The 19,171-nt window shown below is 43.0% G+C and overlaps 1 protein-coding gene across 1 annotated transcript; it reads right to left on the reverse strand.

Annotated features, from left to right (window-relative positions):
- Positions 1-1,571: 1,571 nt before the first annotated feature.
- CDO1 (cysteine dioxygenase type 1) lies at positions 1,572-12,077 on the reverse strand. Its single transcript, XM_052647069.1, has 5 exons — positions 11,908-12,077; positions 9,161-9,238; positions 7,456-7,610; positions 2,540-2,709; positions 1,572-1,698 (listed from the first exon to the last, which is right to left on the reverse strand). Exons 1-5 carry the CDS (start codon positions 12,075-12,077, stop codon positions 1,669-1,671), a joined length of 603 nt encoding a protein of 200 aa, XP_052503029.1. The 3' UTR covers positions 1,572-1,668.
- Positions 12,078-19,171: the final 7,094 nt, after the last annotated feature.

Genomic DNA, 19,171 nt, shown 5'->3' on the forward strand with positions numbered 1-19,171 from the left:
AACACAGTATCTAATTGATAAGGAAATTTTCTGGAATTCAGCTTGTTAGTACATCTTAACAACTTATAATAGCACCAAGTATGTTTTAAATGCTCAGTCCCATCTGACTCTGTGGCCCCATGGACTGCAGCCCACCAGGCTCCTCTGCCCACGGTATTTTCAGGCAAGAATACTGCAGTGGGGTGCCATTTCCTCCTCCAGGGAATCTTCCCAACCCAGGGATCGAACCAGTAACCCTTGCATTGGCAGGTGAATTCTCTACCACTGGCACCAACTAGAAACTCAGTAAACATTAATATCCTTCTCAAAAGTCAGAGGAAGCAAAGGTATAAAGATGTAAATAATTCTATGAGATTCCACAATCAATGGCCTAACCAGAAGTATCTTCAAAGGAGTTTACTTTCTAATTCAGTCACCAGAGATAACAAAACCCAAGATTATGACAGCTATTCTTAAGAAAATTGCCTAAAGAGGGGGCAGCCAACTCAAAGGCATGAGTGGGCTTTGCAGGAAACACACACGAAGGAACAGGCAAAATGGGGATTGCCACAGATCAGGGAGGGGGCCCCATCCAAGGGGCAGATCCCAGCCGGCTAACTGCTATCAGTGAAAATGCAGCGCAGGTCCAGTCTTGCCAGATACTTCAAAGTCCATTCCTCCTTCCGTGAAACCCCCAGTTTTTAACCGTTGTAATCCAATTCATATATAAACACATACAGACCCCACAGACAATTTTCAGGCACAACTGATCATGTCTATGGGCTGCCCTAGGGCCAGAGACCCTTGGGTTGCTATCTCTAGCCAGTTGGTGAACACATATAAAAACCCCCAAAGGTAAGTTCCTCTTGAATGTGGTTTTTGGTCTTCTTATATTCTTATATCATAAAAGCATCTTCTGCAGTGCTTTTGGTAATCTACCTAAATCTAAGAAGCCATGAATTATACGAAAGTCTGATCACGCTAAAGAGAAAGACAACTTTGAATTATGTTCAAACCCAACTTTATTAAAATTATTTGGCAATTCTGGCAGCAGTACAAAGTCTCCAACCGCTGGATACTTAGACATTGAGTTCATAGTTTTAGTTTGTTGTGGGTTTGGGTACATGTACTTTTTGAAATCTTCTGCCCTTCATTTAATTACCAAATGGCAAAGTGCCTTAAGTTTCTCTACCTACTAACCTATTATTTATAGAACAGGAATTTGTAAAATAAGATTGAAAAAATAAAATGCACAGATTCAAAAAGTTCTCCTCAAATATTAAGAACATACAAAGTATATTGAAGACATCTACATTTAGCCTTCCAAGTAACAAGGCGGGTGGTTTGATATCTTGCTTTTATTTATTGCTAATTACAATCCAGAGACCAAAGTGTTTCTAAAAACTATAAAAACCATCATTGACATTCCTAGTATGGTTCTGATGGGTTTAGCAGTGGAGCTTGATTTGACCTTTAAAATCATAAGCCTTTTTATCTTTAGTGGTATTTTTCTTCGCTAGTAGCTCGGGGCACTATTTGCTTACTTAATGCCTTATAATTAGCATCTGCCTTATGGTAGATCTAATATTGGCCTTGTAAAGTGTATTACTGGACAGGCAAGTGGTAGCAGACCTTCCTGGCCAAGGCGGAACTTCGCTGGACCTTAAACCTCAGAGGGCCTGGTGCCCCTTAGTTGTTCTCCAGTGATCCTGAAGTTGTCTGCAAGAAAGAAAGAAGCAGGGTAAGATCTTTACAGGAGACATTTCTGCTTCTCTAGCAGTGTTTGAAAATTCAGCATATGGCAATGGGGCTTCTGCTGTTTTGTTCCTGTGATAAGAGTTATTTATCTCCTGGGGATCGGAATGCAGGAAATAAAGCAGGGCAATCAGCTGAGAAAATTCTGCCCTGGCTTCTCGCAAAGGCTGTACTTTCTTACGATGGATAAGGATATTCAGTCTTTTCATGCACCATGCATTTCTGGGCATTCCCATGACTCACTAAAGACCACTCGCCTACATGGCTCATTGGCTTCAGAGGTGGGAGACTGCCATACCATGTTTCCGCGGGTTGCCAACATACTCAGAGGCAAAGTGACTTGGGAACCAGAACAGGCAAGTTTCCTCATTCACGTTACCAGAACAGGGTCTCAACTGTGCAAAGGTTAACTATGCAAGTTATTTATGCTGTCTCAGCAGGTCAGACCACAGACATTAAGTCATGGCAGCGGCAGATTTATCAATATAGTTCTCACTCTTATTTCCCTAATGAAGATAAGATATTTTCTTTAGTAATAAGTATAAATTCTGAAATCTTTCAATAATCAATTCTTTGCATCTAATTCAAGCTTTTCCTTTTTAATAAATGGAAGTATAGTCTCTGAAATTAAAGAAAATAAGAGAATATATAGAGGGCCTTTTCCCCAAGTTAAGGCTCATCTCATCCTTCAACTTAAGAATACTTCAGATATTTAAATAATATCTAGAACAAGAAAAGCAATGTATCCATGTAATGCTGTCAACCTACAAAGCATTTAAACATAGGAGAGAGAAATTATACTTACAAATGGAGTCTTGATTCCAAATTTGCTATGGAATGTCATGGTGACTTTGTTTTTATGTCCTGTTCTTTGATCAAAGGCGTGGCATGTGTCAAAAGGCGGACTATACAAGTGAAGGCTCACAGCAGGCTCTGTATGGCTAATATTCTCTACTCGATGTAAGCCAATGGAATCTAAACAATATCCAAGAGAGATGGAGAGATGAAGGGGCTTAGATGATAGACTTAAGTAAAAATTTTGCTAATCACCCAAGACCTTAAATCAACCAATACATATGGAATTATTAAAAATTAGTTATGACTGAACTTCCAGTTAAAGAATAAACGACACTCTGCTTTTTCCTGAAGACACTCTTTCTTGAAGTGGAAGAATTAAAAAGGCGTCAACATATGAAGATAAAAGGAAAAGAAAAAACTTCTCTATTAAAGTAAAAAAAAACACAACTCTTAAAAAAATTGAAAGTACAGAAGTAGATGGATGGCTTTGCAGAGAAAGCTAAATCCTCAGTTATGCTTGGACATGGCCAAGAAATAACCTGATTTATATCCCGAAACTGACAAATAGCCCAGAAACTGGCAGCACAGACACTTCCTGAAATGAAGGTAAAGACGAGCTCCAGACATAAGAACTAGCTGAAGTCTATCTTTTTAGCCTCAAACCCTTTTCAGCATGTTTCCCTCCCCTCCCCTCTAAGCCTGGTGGAAGTCTGAGATCTACTTATTCTCTAGAAAGAGTACAGCAGATGAACTCAGGACTGGGGGATACTCAGTGAAAAACCGGTCACTAAAGTGAAAATTTACACATTGAGTGGTACGATCTCCACTTTCTTCATCACAAAACTGCCAAAATGCTGCCAAACGGTAGTTCCTTCTCTTGTCTCCAGACAAGAGGTGGGAAATAGTTTCTCTGAGAATCTGATCAGCTCAAGAAAAAAGTCCTGAAGATATGGCCCTTGGTTGTTCCTCAAGGAAAAGCTTTACGAGATGATCCAGCTGACGAACACCATCCATGTGTGAAAGCTTCCAGCTAACTTTTGTGTCCCTGGTTTTTAAATGCTAGCACACGGTCAAGGCCACCAGACTTGTGAGCAGAGCCTCTAGTATAATAGAAAAAAGGCAGCATGAGAGACACGACTCACGAGGAGGCTTAAAAACAGAACCAAAACCATCAATATCCGCATAGAAATAAGAGAAAGGGAGTTCCCTGGTGGCCCAGGGGTTAGCACTCAGCGCTTTCACTGTGATGAGCGGAGTTCAACCCCTGGTCGAACTCAGATCCTGTAAGCCACCTGGTGTGGCCAGAGAGAGACAGAGATAAGGGGAGGATACCATTAAAAGGGCTAGAGAGTAAAAAGAGCTTTCATAGATATGAAGATAAGAAATAAAAATATGAATAGAAACGCTAGAAGAAAAACCTGTAAGACTCAAGGAACAAAGGGCCAAAGATAGACCATAGGGAAGATTAAAAAAAAAAAACCCCAAAACACCAGAGGACTAGTTCAGAAGGTTTAATATCTGATCCACAGTGATTTCAGAAACAGAAATTCAACAGCAGCAAAACAAAAGAAACAACTTGAGAATATTATTTTGAAGAACACGAGTTCCTAGATCATAAGGACCTCCTGAGGTCCCAGCATAATGAGTGTCATGAAACAAAGTGCATCAGAAGACCCCCCAAAGAGAAGGCCTCAAGAGTTCCCAGAAAGAAAGAATGGGATTCATAGAAACATTCAAGAATCAGAAAGGAACCAGGCTTTCAACAAGAAGGATGGAAACTAGAAGCAAGTGATTACCTTTATAGTTCTGAGAAAAAGCGGCTGCCAGGTCATGATTTCATAAGGGTCGGACAGAGATTTTTAGATATAAGAGGTCTCAAAAATGTATCTGCCATGCACCTCTTCTCACAGGGCCGTTGGAAGACATGTGCTACCAAAACAAGCATGTGAACCCAAGAGAAAGCAGGCATGAGCTCAGGGAACGAGGGGATAGGCGCCCGGAGAGAGGAAAGGGGAAGCCTGGGGGGTGAGGGGACCTGGGGGGCCCCGGCCAGCCAGTCCACACTGAAGGAGGTCAAAAGGCCTGGGGGAGGTGTCTGCAAGAAGACCGAAATAAACAAAACAAAGTATTTGTATAACTATGTGGATACAGAAACTTGTATAGTAGAAAGACAGTTGGAAGGTGAATCGAGGAAGGAGTTCAGCGTTAGTGAAGTCAGTTGTTGTTCAGTTGCTAAGTCATGTCTGAGTCTTTGTGACCCCGTGAACTACAGCACACCAGGCTTCTCTGTCCCCCACTGTCTCCTGGAGTTTGCTCAAGTTCATGTCCATTGAGTCGGTGATGCTATCCGACCATTTCATCCTCCGCCGCCCTCTTCTCCTTAGGGCACTTAATTTGGCCTTACGCCTTATCATCTAGCTCCAGGAGCTTGCATGACAAGAACAACATAGCCCAGAAACAGAAGACTTTGGTTCTATTCCCAGTTAGACTGACTACCTTTGAACAACTCAGAACTTCCAGGATCCTCCTCATTTAAAAAAATGGGGCTTAGTTCTCAGATAGGCAAACCCTTCCATTTTATAGCCTAAGCTTTTATAATACACTGGCTTAATTTTGAACAAAAGTTAAACATTCTGAAGAACTGACTGTCTTTCCCCTCCAATTGCAAGTGCATAAACCACCCAGTGCAAGCAAAGATCCCACAAAAACAGCTCACCCATTCTTTAGAAGCCCCAGATGCTCATATCTGATCCCTGATGTGATTCCAGCATTATTATTATTATTAGTCTTTCCCTCCTTTCCTTTTTGCCAATGATATACCCTCTGTCACACTAATACCGGACCGTTCTTGGTGAAACTTATGGATGCTAGCTTGTTCGAGGCAATGTCCACCTTCTGCCTATTAAGACAGGTAACTTGATTTCCTTGCCCCATTTTCCCTCTTCTTCACCCTGTGATGCATACTGCTTGATCAAGACATTCCCAGTGAAATTCTGCTGACCAAAGAAAGCTCTTGCTTGAAGCTTGTCTTGGAGGCTAAGGCCCTGATCTGGCTTTACTCTACTCCTCCTCCTATCCAAGTCCATTCTTCTTCCCTTCCAGCTGGACCATCCCCGCATAGTTTTCATTCTTTGCAATGGTTACGCCTTCACTCATGCTCCTTCCTGTACTTGAAACATCTTTCCTCTGCTCACTATCCATATCTAGCATTCCCCCTGCACGTAAAAATCAAAGGTTAAAAGTTTGTGGCTTTAATACTACTACAGAAATACTTAGCTTATCTTATCCAGTATTTTGCTGGTTAGCAAAATTTCCCATAAAAATCAGAATTTCCCAGGACCTCTCTGATGGTCCACTGGTAAAGATGGTGAGCTTCCAGTACACAGGACATGGGTTCAGTCCCTGGTCAGGGCAGTCCGGCATGCCATGAGGTGCAGCAAAAAAAAATCAGAATGCCCCACTTCTATGGAAAAAGTCAGGATAATCTCACTGGCGCTGTAGTCACGTTGCCCTTTAGAGAGGACCGCTTGCACACCAGTTCCCACGGTCTCTTGCATTGAAGACCCTTGAAAAAAATCTTAAGTGTTCTCCAAGACCTAATGTAGCTTCACAATGACTCTGTGATTCTAGCAGAAAGTAATTATTCTGAAAGGCTTTGGCTCTATTGTGAAGAGTACTAGTAATCTTGTTCTCAGGAGTCTCGCGTGCCTGCTATTTATGTTGAATCGCTTCAGTCGTGTCTGACTCTGTGAGACCCTATGGGCTGTAGCCCACCAGGCTCCTCTGTCCATGTGATTCTCCAGGCAAGAATACTGAAGTGGGTTGCCACGCACTCCTCCAGGGGATCTTCTTGACCCAGGGATTGAACCCACAGCTCTTACGTCTCCTGCATTGGCAGGCAGTTTCTTTAGTGCCACTTGGGAAGTCCACCTCAAATAAGAGTTTCCTGCCGCTTGAGGAACTAACTCCCTTGTGTTATGTGAATGGGGGAAAAGTTCCTACACAATCTGACCTTTGTAAGTGACTTGCATTCTTAAACTAATGAATAAAATTAAGCTATGTACCAAGCAATACTTAACTTTAAGATCTAAGAAGAAAGAAACTGCTTTGCCAGAAAAACCTCTGTAATACTTTTAGATAAGTGGGATAGCATCCCAACTAAGAGTGTGGTCTTTGGCATCAAATTCTTTGGGTTAAAATCCTGAGTGACCTTAATCTTCCTATGTGTTGGCAATTTCATCTGTAAATGGGAATAAAAAAGTTATCTCACAGAAGCTTTGAGGAGCTTTTTGCAGTTACTGAGCCGTTTAGGAACACAGATGTTAATCATTGCCTCTACTGAAGAGCATTCAGCTCTCCCATATTACATTCAGGAGAAAGAATGAATTGTCAGAGATCTAGAAATCATTGCTAAATAATGTGCTTCATAAAGTTTCTCCTGAGAATACTCTTTGGAAGTAAGCTGTATGCACTTTAGGAAAACAGGGACTAGCCAGCATTCTTAATCACTTCCAGAACATTTCTTTCCATTTTCTAACCAAAGACTAATACTTCCAACTTGGCCTCTCATCTTTATCAAAAGACTCTCCTTTTGTAAATTCCTATTTGATTCTAACTGTCCTAAGACTTGGTAGGTAAATGACTCTTCATTGGATGTTAGCCTGCATGCATATGTTTTTAATAAGAGATTCCCATCCTCACATGGGGATGGTTTGGTTACTCAGTCGTGTCCAACTCTTTGTAACCATCCACATGCAAAGCTTTAAGAAAAGAAAGCAAAACCCACTGCTTTTAGGTTACTTCCTAAGCAGATGAGATCATGCCTCCAGGATCCATGCTCTACTGCACAAATGTAAGAGAGCAATATTTCAGATGGGTGTGCAAGGTTTTCCCCACTTGTTAGAAAAATGTATTGGATGTTACCGTTGATGTAGGCACACTGGTTTTCCCTCAAGATTCTTTCAGACTTCTTGATCATCTCATTGGATTTCTTGTCAGGCCAGGCAAACAATGTCTCCTTTAGATTCCCCTGCAGCATCTTCAGAAAGCAGTGCGAGTCGGTGTGATCGTGGATACTGCTATATTTACACAAAACAACAACTGAACTCAGTAGATGAACTCAGACCTATAACTCAGACCTATGAGTCTGTCCAGAGTTCACAGCTCCAACTGTCAGTAGGGCATCTCCCAGGCCAATATGCATTTCAGCTGGATTTTTAAATGTCATCAGTTTATAATTCAACATTGTTCAGGGCAAAGTAATACAACACTACATTTCCCATGTTGATGCATATAAGGGGTATAGTTTTGATCCATAATGCTACTGAAGAACAGTTCACTTTTTAAAACCCTGTTGTAAAACTACTTTGATGACAGAAACACAAAACCAGTAACCATTTATCTTTTCCACGATACAGCTTTTAATAACTCAATTAAGCTGGGTTAGAACTTGATTTAAAAACTACATTAGAGTAATTTTTAGAAAGGATAATAATGATAATAACTGTAATAACTGCATCACATTGAGAAGGTTGAAGGTCATGTGACAGTGTTTTCCCCCTCAGGCTTTTCTCTCTTTCCTCTGGAGGACAAAAGAATGAACGTGTGTGTTACCCACTGAAAATTACACTGTAAAGTATATAAAATGTTAACATTTTATAGACTTAGAGTATCCTACCTGTGATTGCTTCCCAATATTGATGGGAGAATAAAAAAGCAAATTGGATTTGGGGAAAGAGTTTATTCCTGTAAATAGTATTTAAGTTTATTAAGTAGTATTAGCTATAGGGTTGATTAAAAGGTATGAATTTGTATACACTACAGCATTTATTTCGTATGTTGAATCCTGTTAACCCATATATGTACCACAAGAACTTGCTTCCTAAGTCACAGAGCATCATCCTACTCCTAATATATAATCTGCTTTCAAAAAATTTTGAGAGGATGAAAACAACTTCATTCTAGACAGATAAGCAAATGCACTTTATAAACCTAACTTTCCAAAATCTTATAAACTCATGTTTCCTTTCTTGTACCAAAAATGGGTCTGGATTATTGTTTGTTTGTTTTACCATTTTCAAAAGACTGAGGAGGACCTGCTTAAAGAGGTAATCGTACTTGACTGGTAGTCAGACTTGCAAATGCATAAGCTGAGGGAAAATTACAGAACCAAGAATTGGTATTAGTCTAAGTTACCTCATTTCTATATACAGAAAAGAAACAATCAGCTTGAAGTAGAAAGAAATTTTCCAAATTGTTTTTCTAGTTTCACATCTGGATGCTTTGGTCTTTGGCCCGACAATTGTTTACACACTTCAAAGCACCACAAAGGTCAAGTTTTAGCATAATTCCATAGAAAGTTTAACTCCAGAGAACACAGAGGTTCAAATTAAGCTGGTTACTTCCCACCACCTCCTTTGATTTACCACTCATTTGAGGGGCAGGTCTCTCATACATGGTATATGCTAAACCTCATGCTAATTCCCATGAGGAGTTTTGCTGGGGTCAGGGAGCACTATGAGCAATCTGGGATGTATTAGTGTTTACAGACACGCGGCCCCTCCGCTCGGCACTTTTCATATGTTGGACTAAGCACTGTAATCGATATCCAGACAAGCAGTGGTCTTACCTGCCGTGTCCTTCACCCCAGCATAGAACCATGAGATTAAATTTTCCATTTCCTTGATCCACAAGATTTCGAGTATACCTAAAAAGAACATTTAGGAAGTTGGAATTTGTTTAATGAGACAAGCACTGGGAGAAAAATGCCATACAGCATCATGAATTTACAAATGCTAATGTTTTTACCTCTCAGCAACTTTAAATGTGGTTGTCTAGTTAGAGATTGAGCTCAAATCAAAGCAAATATTTTTCTATGGCTCATTTTAGACATTTTTGTATTTTGAATCACTGTTCACAGCTGCTCAGTTTCAATCAGTGGCATGAAAAAGGTAACAAAAAAAAAATCAAATTCCTTGATTTTTCAGGTGACAGCCTCAAACTGATAAAAAAAAAAGTTTCTCACAGAAAGCATTTTCAAAGTACATTACTGCTCTAAGCAAGAATGCTGCTATTGTCTTTTTTCCTCTTCCCTGTAGCTACACCAGAATTTGAGAACCAAGGTTTTATTAAATAGCTGTTCTAGAATTCTCCTTAGTTTTACAACAGCCAAGACACAAACGACAGGCACATTCAAAAGCATCATAATGAAAAATCCTCCACTCAGGGACCTAAGTACCAGGACAAAAGGCACTATGCTTGTGAAGTAAAATAATACCCTAAACCTTTTACAGTGAAGAGAAATTAGCAATTGGCCTCCAAAAATCTCAAATCAAAACAACCCCACCCACACCACCCCCGCCTCAAAAAATCAACTTTAAAGTTTCTGTTGGTCTAGCGGGTTCTCTTGACGCCATCTAATTAACAAAGTTAGGTAATTAAGACATTTATTTAAACTCATTTTTAAGGAAAGGAATCTTTCTCCCATTTTGTTTGTTCACACGCTCATCTGCTCACTGTGCCCCACACGCCCCCTTCTCCCCTCGGCTAGCTGCCAGGTGCTGGCAGAGCAGGATCCCTGAGATTGATTAGTGGATTCGAGGACAGTTATCCTTACTTTGCAGCCCTTTATGATCTGCCAGGGGCCGTGCACATGGCCCTTGACCCTGGGAAACGGTTTCTGTACTAGCGATCCTATTCTCCTTCCCCCAGTCCTAGGGGCCTCCTCTTGCTGGCGCTTCCTCCAGAGAATTTACTGCCTAGCACTCACTCTGCGTTGCTTCTTCTGCACTGGCCATTCCAAGGCCAGAGATCAGACTCCTTCACTGTACTGGGACACTTGATACATGCACAAAATATGGCATTGATTTCTGTTCTCCCATCTCCCTCCCTCCTCCAGCTGCAGTACTGCACCCATTATCTTACTGAGGGGTGCTTCAGAAACCTGTGGAATAGGTCAATCCAAAGGTATCACGTGGTTTCGAGCTTGTCGATCAAGGTAAATTCAAGGCCTTGGAAATGCCCTTGTTCTACAGATTAAAAGCTCTTACAAGCTACCCTGGTTAACTGATTTCACTTGGTCAACAATAAATCTAGGTAGAAGAAAACTATGATGGCACCTTATGTCTGTAAGAAGTTTAGTGGTGGTTTAGAGTGTAGGCTCGGGAACAAGAATGCTAATTTGAATCCTGGACATTAGTTCTTATGCAGGTAATCAACCCTCTCATTACCTCCTCCTCCTCCCCTGTAAAACAGGGATAAGAATGGCACCTATGTCACAAAACCGTTGTGAGGTAATAAGTTAGCTCATGAGTCAAGTCATCGGAAGAGTACCAGAGCCCTCCCTGCCCTCAACACAACCAACCATTATGACCGAAGCGCTGGCTACCCTTCGGAAAAAGCAATCCTCACTCCTCCGGGTGATTAAATTTTACTTCGCTCCCCAGAGGATTGGTAGTGCTTCACGTTTCAATTTTACTCAATCTCCAAGCCAGGGCTGCAATGAGCAGCCACCCCGTTCATCTCCCTCTAGCACAGCTGAGGAGCGGCGGCGGGGGGCGGGGGAGGGGTCTTCAATTTACATTCCAGACTCTCAGATCTAAAGGGTAAGAAACAGCATATTGCTTGGGGGCTGAAACAGAAGCACTCATTTGAGAACCAAACAGTGGTTTTAAATAAACCTGCAGTCGGGGAAGACACATTGCTTTGGGAGAGGGATCAGCATAGACTGAAAAATAGCTGACAACCCCAGGTCGTTATTTTATATTAGCAAAAATGCTTGCCGGCGGACGCCTGGTTGCAGGCGATCGAGGGAGAAGCGGTGAGAATTAATGTCGCTTAACTGCGTCTGCCACAGTCATCCCTTTCTCCGGACCGCTGTTGGACCTTCTCCTAGGAGCACCCCGGGTTAGCCCAGCCAGTCCGAGCCTGAGGGCGTCCAGCCCCCTGGGGCTCCCCGCATCTTCTCCGCGGACTAGGCGAGCGAAGGCTCCAGAGCGGGGTAGGGGGCGGGTGGAGGGCTTCTGCTCTGGACGCCAAGGTTGGGAGGAGTGGCTGTTCGGAAGCCGAGGGGTTGATCAACGAGAAGAGAACAGAAAACTGGCAGCTGTGTCCTCCCCTCCGGGAGCCTGTCGCAGTCCCGGGCCGGTGGGACCCACCTTCGGCCCAAAGCGCCGAGCGCAGGCCCCAGGGCTCGCGGGCATGGAGGCGCGGCGCCGGGGTGCGGGAGCCGGCTGGGAGCACCGCGAGGGTGGGCGCGGCGGGAGCCGGGCCGCCTGCGCTCTCCGGCGGTCGAACCCCCTCCTCGCGCGCCGTTCGCCGTTGGGCCGGGAGGCCGGCGCCGCGGAGCCTCGGAGACCCGGGCGAGAACGCGCTCACCTGTACTGGTCGAACTTGGCGTACACTGCCCACTCGGCGGGGTTGCTCTCGTAGGCTTCCAAGACGGCCTGCACCTCCTCCACGTTGATCTCCTCGCCGGCGAAGAGCTGGTGCAGGACGCGGATCAGATCGGCCAGGGTGCGCGGCTTCAGCAGCTCGGTCCGCTCCATCCCCGAGTAACTGGCGGCGCGCGTCTCGCTGCCGGGCTGCCAAGAAGGAGGAGCTGAGCGAGCCGAGGAGCCGGAGGCGAGAGTTCCTAGGCGCTAGCTAGGCAGTTACACGCGACACAAAGCCCCCGAGTGCACGAGGGCCGCGGCGTAACGAAGCCCGTGCCAAGACACCCGCCCTGGCGGGTCTGGGTACGCGCTGCGCACACGAATCGGGACCAAACCTTGTAGGTTCAGCCTCCCAGGGCCCTTTTAAAGCTCTCGGAGTCGGCGGGATTGTACCAACGTCCCTCGGAGGGTGGGGAGAAGCGGGAAGCGACCTGAGAAGGGGGCTTAAAGCGGCGAGAACGTGTGCGGGTAAGGCCCATGCTGACGACGCAGGCTCTCTCGGCACCCTCGCCCTGGCGGAACGCTGTCCTCGCGGGTCGCAGCGCTTGCGGTGGGCTTCGCGCAGTCTCTGCCCACCCCCCCCCGGAGCAAGGCGCCTTTTGGCGGCGCATCCGAACCCTTCTCCCCCGCCCAGCTCCCTGAGGCTCCGCTCTGCAGCCTCGGTTCACAAAGCTTGGACGTCGACAGAAGGGGTCTGGAGAAGGGGAGGACGATTGGGAGGAAGAAACGGGAAAGAAAGGGGATTTTCTTCTAAATGGAGCCGAGGGATTGTGAACAGTTCGCAAAGGTTGAGGATGGATTGCACACCTAAAGTTGGAGAGCTACTGTTCTGCCGATTGAAACCATCGATAATGTGCTCCAAGGCTAGGTGAAAATAAATCAAAATCTTCTTTTAAAAAATTTGAATGTGTTGTACTTTAAATTACAGTTTGACAAGGGAGGCTTGTGTCTAGAGCAACCTAGTGAAACAATAGAAGGCCGGGTATCCCTCTGATTTTTAAAATAAAACAGTTCCTTAATTATTCAGTGCAAAGACCTAATGTTTCAAGTAATGGGTCAAAGAAATTTAAAGCTTTCTAGTTACTTCAATATCTCAATTTTAGGCTTGTGCTTGAAGGATAATACCACTGGCACTTGTTGGTACCAGTAATACACACAAGAAAATGCATTTCTATGTTCTGCATAGCACACAGCAAGCTTTGAGATGAACACAAATTAGGTATGAATGAAAATAAAAGTGAAGGACAGAAGAAAGTCAAGTAGAGAATCCTTCTTTCTTACTATAGATAGATTAGGGTTTATTAAGAGTCTAGACTTCTGGAAGACTGGCTTGTTTTTCCTAGATTTTGCTCCAAGGTATTTATATGTATATACATATGTATGACAGAGAAGGCAATGGCACCCCACTCCAGTACTCTTGCCTGGAAAATCCAATGGACAGAGGAGCCTGGTGGGCTGCAGTCCATGGGGTCGCAAAGAGTTGGACATGACTGAGTGACTTCACCTTCACTTTTCACTCTCATGCATTGGAGAGGAAATGGCAACCCACTCCAGTGTTCTTGCCTGAGAATCCCAGGGAGGAGGGAGCTTGGTGGGCTGCGGTCTATGGGGATGCACAGAATCAGACATGGCTGAAGTGACTCAGCAGTAGCACATATGTATGAATATCTGTATATATTGTATACATGTTAGTACTCCAGAAGCCAACCTTTTGTGGTGTGTGTTGCAGAGGTGGTTAAAGAATTATAGGACAAAAAGTATTAAAAATGTGTGCCCTTTTAGTCATTTGCTCAAAATTTTTTATTCTTATGTTTCCTGTTGTTGTTCAGTTGCTAAGTCCTACTCTTTGCAACCCCACGAAATGTGGCACACCAGGCTTTCCTGTCCCTCACTATCTTCCCGAGTTTACTCAAACTCATGTCCATTCAACTGATGATGCCATCCAACCATCTCATCCTCTGTTGCCCCCTTCTCTTGCTCTCAATCCTTCCCAGCATCAGGGTCTTTTCCAATCAGTCAGTTCTTCACATCAGGTGGCCAAAGTATTGGAGCTTCAGCTTCAGCATCAGTCCTTCCAATGAATATGCAGGGTTGATTTCCTTTAGGATTGACTGGTTGGATCTCCTTGCAGTCCAAGGGACTCTCAAGAGTCTTCTCTAACACCACAATTCTAAAGCATCAATTCTTTGGCACTCAGCCTTCTTTATGGTCCAACTTTCACATCCTTACATAATTACTGGAAAACGCACAGCTGACTATACAGACCTTTGTTGGCAATGTGATGTCTCTTCCAAGGAGCATGCATCTTCTAATTTCGTGGTAGCAGTCATTGTCTGCAGTGATTTGGGAGCCCAAGAAAGTAAAATCTGTCACTGTTTCCACTTTTCCCCCTTCTATTTGCCATGAAGTGATGGGATCAGATGCCATAATCTTAGTTTTTGAATGTTTAGTTTTAAGTCAGGTTTTTCACTTTCCTCTTTCACCCTCATCAAAAGGCTCTTTACTTGCTCTTCGCTTTCTGCCATTAGAGTGGTATCATCCACATATCTGAGGTTGTTGATATTTCTCCCAGCAAACTTGATTCCAGCTTGTGCTTCATCCAGCCCAGCCTTTCACATGATATACTCTGTATATAAGTTAAATAAGCATGGTGACAATATACAGCCTTGACATACTCCTTTCCCAATTTTGAACCAGTCAGTTGTTCCATGTCGTTCTGTTGCTTCTTGACCTGTATACAGGTTTCTCGGGAGACAGGTAAGGTGGTCTGGTATTCCCATCTCCTTTAAGAATTTTCCACTTTTTGTTGTGACTTACACAGTCAAAAGCTTTAGCATAGTCAAAGAAGCAGAAATAGATTTTTTAAAAAAATTATTCCCTTGCTTTTCCTTTGATACAACAGATGTTGGCAATTTGACCTCTGGTTCTTCTGCCTTTTCTAAATCCAGTTTGTACATCTGGAAGTTCTTGGTTCACGTACTGTTGAAGCCTACCTTGAAGGATTTTGAGGATTACCTTGCTAGCATGTGAAATGAGCGCAACTGTATGGTAGTTTGAACATTCTTTGGCATTGCCTTTCCTTGGGATTGGAATGAAAATTGACCTTTTCCAGTCCTGTGGCTATTACTGAACTTCCTGTTGAGTCTCTTCATTACTGAATACCTCTTTTCAGCCATTTTAACTCACAAATATTGGGAATGAAAAACAAAAATCAAATACAAGCTTAACTTCCCTGCATTTCATAGTGGATTACACTTCCCTTAATTTTTCAGACAGTATTTTCTTTTTCTAGCTCCTCTTGACATTCAGAGACCTCAAGGAGATATATATATATATATATGTATATATATATATATATGTATGTATGTATACTCATGGCATCTGGTCCCATCACTTCATGGGAAATAGATGGGGAAACAGTAGAAACAGTGTCAGACTTTATTTTTTGGGGCTCCAAAATCACTGCAGATGGTGACTGCAGCCATGAAATTAAAAGACGCTTACTCCTTGGAAGAAAAGTTATGACCAATCTAGATAGTATATTCAAAAGCAGAGACATTACTTTGCCAACTAAGGTCCATCTAGTCAAGGCTATGGTTTTTCCTGTGGTCATGTATGGATGTGAGAGTTGGACTGTGAAGAAGGCTGAGCGCCGAAGAATTGATGCTTTTGAACTGTGGGGTTGGAGAAGACTCTTGAGCGTCCCTTGGACTGCAAGGAGATCCAACCAGTCCATTCTGAAGGAGATCAGCCCTGGGATTTCTTTGGAAGCAATGATGCTGAAGCTGAAACTCCAGTACTTCGGACACCTCATGCGAAGAGTTGACTCATTGGAAAAGACTCTGATGCTGGGAGGGATTGGGGGCAGGAGGAGAAGGGGACGACAGAGGATGAGATGGCTGGATGGCATCACTGACTCGATGGACGTGAGTCTGAGTGAACTCTGGGAGATGGTGATGAACAGGGAGGCCTGGCCTGCTGTGATTCATGGGGTCGCAAAGAGTCAGGACATGACTGAGCGACTGAACTGAACTGAACTGAACTGATACACGTAACATGTATATATAAAATATTATATGTATCTCTAATCAAAGATCTATCTATATAATCTAGCTATATCCACACATTCATATTCATTGCCTCTCTAAACTCTCCCCCTAAAATCACGATTGATCCCCTCTATGTGGATGTCTCCTACATCTCCCTAATCGCACACACTGAGAGCAATCTCTAACACCTTTTAGCACCGCAAATGAAATATGCCATATTTAAAGCACCTTTCCAACATGCTTCTCATTCCCCGGAGGTTCTACTTTCACAATGAGGCTACCAAAGTCCAAGGACCTCATCCACCACTGCCTACTCTTCTCAACTTCATTCTCAATTCAGTTCAGCTCAGTTGCGTCCGACTCTTTCGCAGCAGCAGGGTCTCTTCCCATGAGTCAGTTCTCTGCATCAGGTGGCCAAAGTATTGGAGTTTCGGCTTCAGCATCAGTCCTTCCAGTGAGTATTCAGGACTGATCTCCTTTAGGATTCACTGGTTTGATCTCATTGCCTCATTCTCAAGCCTTTTCAACCAACAGATAACTTTTTAAAATCTCCAGAATATCTTTTAGGGTTTCCCACCCTTCTATTTCTATTGCTACTCCACTTGTTCAAGCCTCTACTATAATTTTGGGTGGATTATTGTGCTGGCCTTTCCCACTGTGGATCTTTTATTATACACACTAACTATCCTTTAAACTCCAGACTGATTATGTCTCCTGGTCAGAAACTTTCAGTAACTCTACACACTAGGTTTGTCAGTCTGACACTTAAAATTCTCCATGTTTTGGTTGTACAGTACCTTTTTCATCTTTCACCTTTACTCTTCTCGTTTACCAGATGTCTTCCAGCCAGATTGTATTAGTTAGTATGTCTTGTGGTTACCAAATCCATTCTTCTGCTTAAGCTTTTCCTTCTGCCCAGATACTAGAAACACATTTTAATATGTCCAAATCCTACCTTAAGGTCTTGGCTCAAATGCTTTCTTCTCATGTCTCCTCTTGAACAACTAGGGCAATAATCAGTATCTTTCTTATGGAACTTACCACCTTGGAGCAGGTATCTGCAGTTACTTATATGGATTATTTTGACAATGAGAACCTTTGGGATACACTTCACGTACGTTATTTTTGTACCCTCTCCTCTGTGCCTAGCACACAGTGCTTTGAGTATGCATGAATGGTGACTTCAGTAAAAGCATACCAGTAATGGATTAGAGGAACAACTGTTGGTTTTTTCTTTAAGGATCCTTGTGGCTGTACATTCAAATGCAGTAGACTTGTTTCTTTGCAGGCTTTTAATTTGTTTGCAAAGAACACCCATATTCTTCCACAAAGAACTGCACATTGTAATGGTAGTATCCCTCATGCCCCCTACCCCAAGTGACTGCCAGTACGGGCTCTATGAACATGAGCAGAATACCTAGACTCAGAGGTGGTAGTTCTACTGCACTGTGCATGGCCCAGGGCAATGATCATCATGTTTAAGGAAGATTTAAGGTCATGTAAGAAAGACATTGACATGTGGTAGATATCCAGAGTTATTCGAGGTTTACAATATTGACCTATCCATCCATTCGACACATATTTAAAAGCATATACTGTACACCAGGTACGGCTTATAAAACTTAAGACTGCCCTCAGAAGACTTATGTTCTAAGGTTCATGGCGGTAGCTACAGCAACTACTACTACATACAGCATACACGGAGAAATGGACACATGGTACTATATACAACACACAATGGAGCAAAATTCAGCAGGGGAAAGAAGATAAAGAGAGTGGTGAGGAGGTGTCATTTTAGAGGGAGCTCAGGGGAACACTTCCTTGATGAAGTGGTAACTGAGCAGGAACTGAAGGATGTTAGTGAGAAATGTGGTTGTCTGGGGGAAGTTTCCAGGTGGAGGACATGGTAAGCAGAAAGCCTTGGCATGGAAGCAAGACCAGTGTGTGAATAACACAGATGAACACGGATGTGGGTGGCAAGCTGTAGAAATGGGGACTTTAGATCACTTAGGGCTTTTACTCAGAAACGGGAAGCCACTTGGGGATTTTGGCTACAGAGCAGATGAAGGGAAGCCAATTAGCTGGCTATTTTATTTCACATTGAAAGGTCATGGTGGCCTTGGCTAGAGTCAGAGAAGAGATGAAAGATGGCTGAATTCTGAACGTGTTTTTGGTAAAGTTGCCAAGCTGTGCCGACAGCCTGGAAGTGGGTTGTTAGAGAATTAGTAATTTAGTTAGAGAATCGGAAGGAATGGATTTGCCTGGATTAAATTAGAGGACTGGGCAGAATTGAGGTGGGAAAGGGGAAAAGACACGCTTCGTACATAGTACAGCTGGGAAGAGAGTTTTAAGAGGTAGGGAGGAAGGCAGTAGGGAAGAGAGTTCTGTAAAGAATAGATTCAGCTCAACATGGATAGGGTGTCACTGTAAATAACCAATGAGTTTCAGGTATATCTGCTTCATATGAGAACATATAGGGAACCATGGGAGCTGATTTGTAAGGACTCCTCTAACTCAAGATTCTAATCATATTCATATACATACCTGTTTTATCTTTCCTTCATCAATCTCACAGAAGAAAGCAAAGGGAATTCTCTGGCAGGCCAGTGGTTAGGACTTGGCCCTCTCACTGCTGAGAACCCAGTTTCAATCCCTAGTCAGGGAACTTAGATCCCACAAGCTGAGTGGCATGACCAAAAATTTTAAAAAAAAAAAAAAAAGGTAAATCTAATATTTGGTATCAAGTATCGATTATTTTAAAAAATCAATTTAAAATTTCAAGAATTAAATTCATACCTGACAATCTACCTATTAGAAAGTTCCAGAATAGGGATCTTATGCTTTATTCCAATGCTGAGGACATAGTAGGCACTCTACAGGTGAATAAACAAATGAAAATTTATAACTTCAAGACTTTTGATAGGTTGCCAAAATGTCCCCTAAATATGCAGTACTAATTCATATTCCATTCACCAAGAGTATGATAGGGCTTATTTCCCCCCAGTGTTGTCAATATTGGTAATTGTTTTTAACTACTGATAATACAAGAGGTGATAATCAGCATCTCATAGGTTTTACTTGTACTTTTTATAACTAGTGATGTCCAGTACTTTTCATGCTCCATTAGCCATCAATATTTTTATTCTTGTGAACTGCATT

The sequence above is a fragment of the Budorcas taxicolor genome, chromosome 10 (genome assembly GCF_023091745.1).
Source record: "Budorcas taxicolor isolate Tak-1 chromosome 10, Takin1.1, whole genome shotgun sequence".
NCBI lineage: Eukaryota > Metazoa > Chordata > Mammalia > Artiodactyla > Bovidae > Budorcas > Budorcas taxicolor.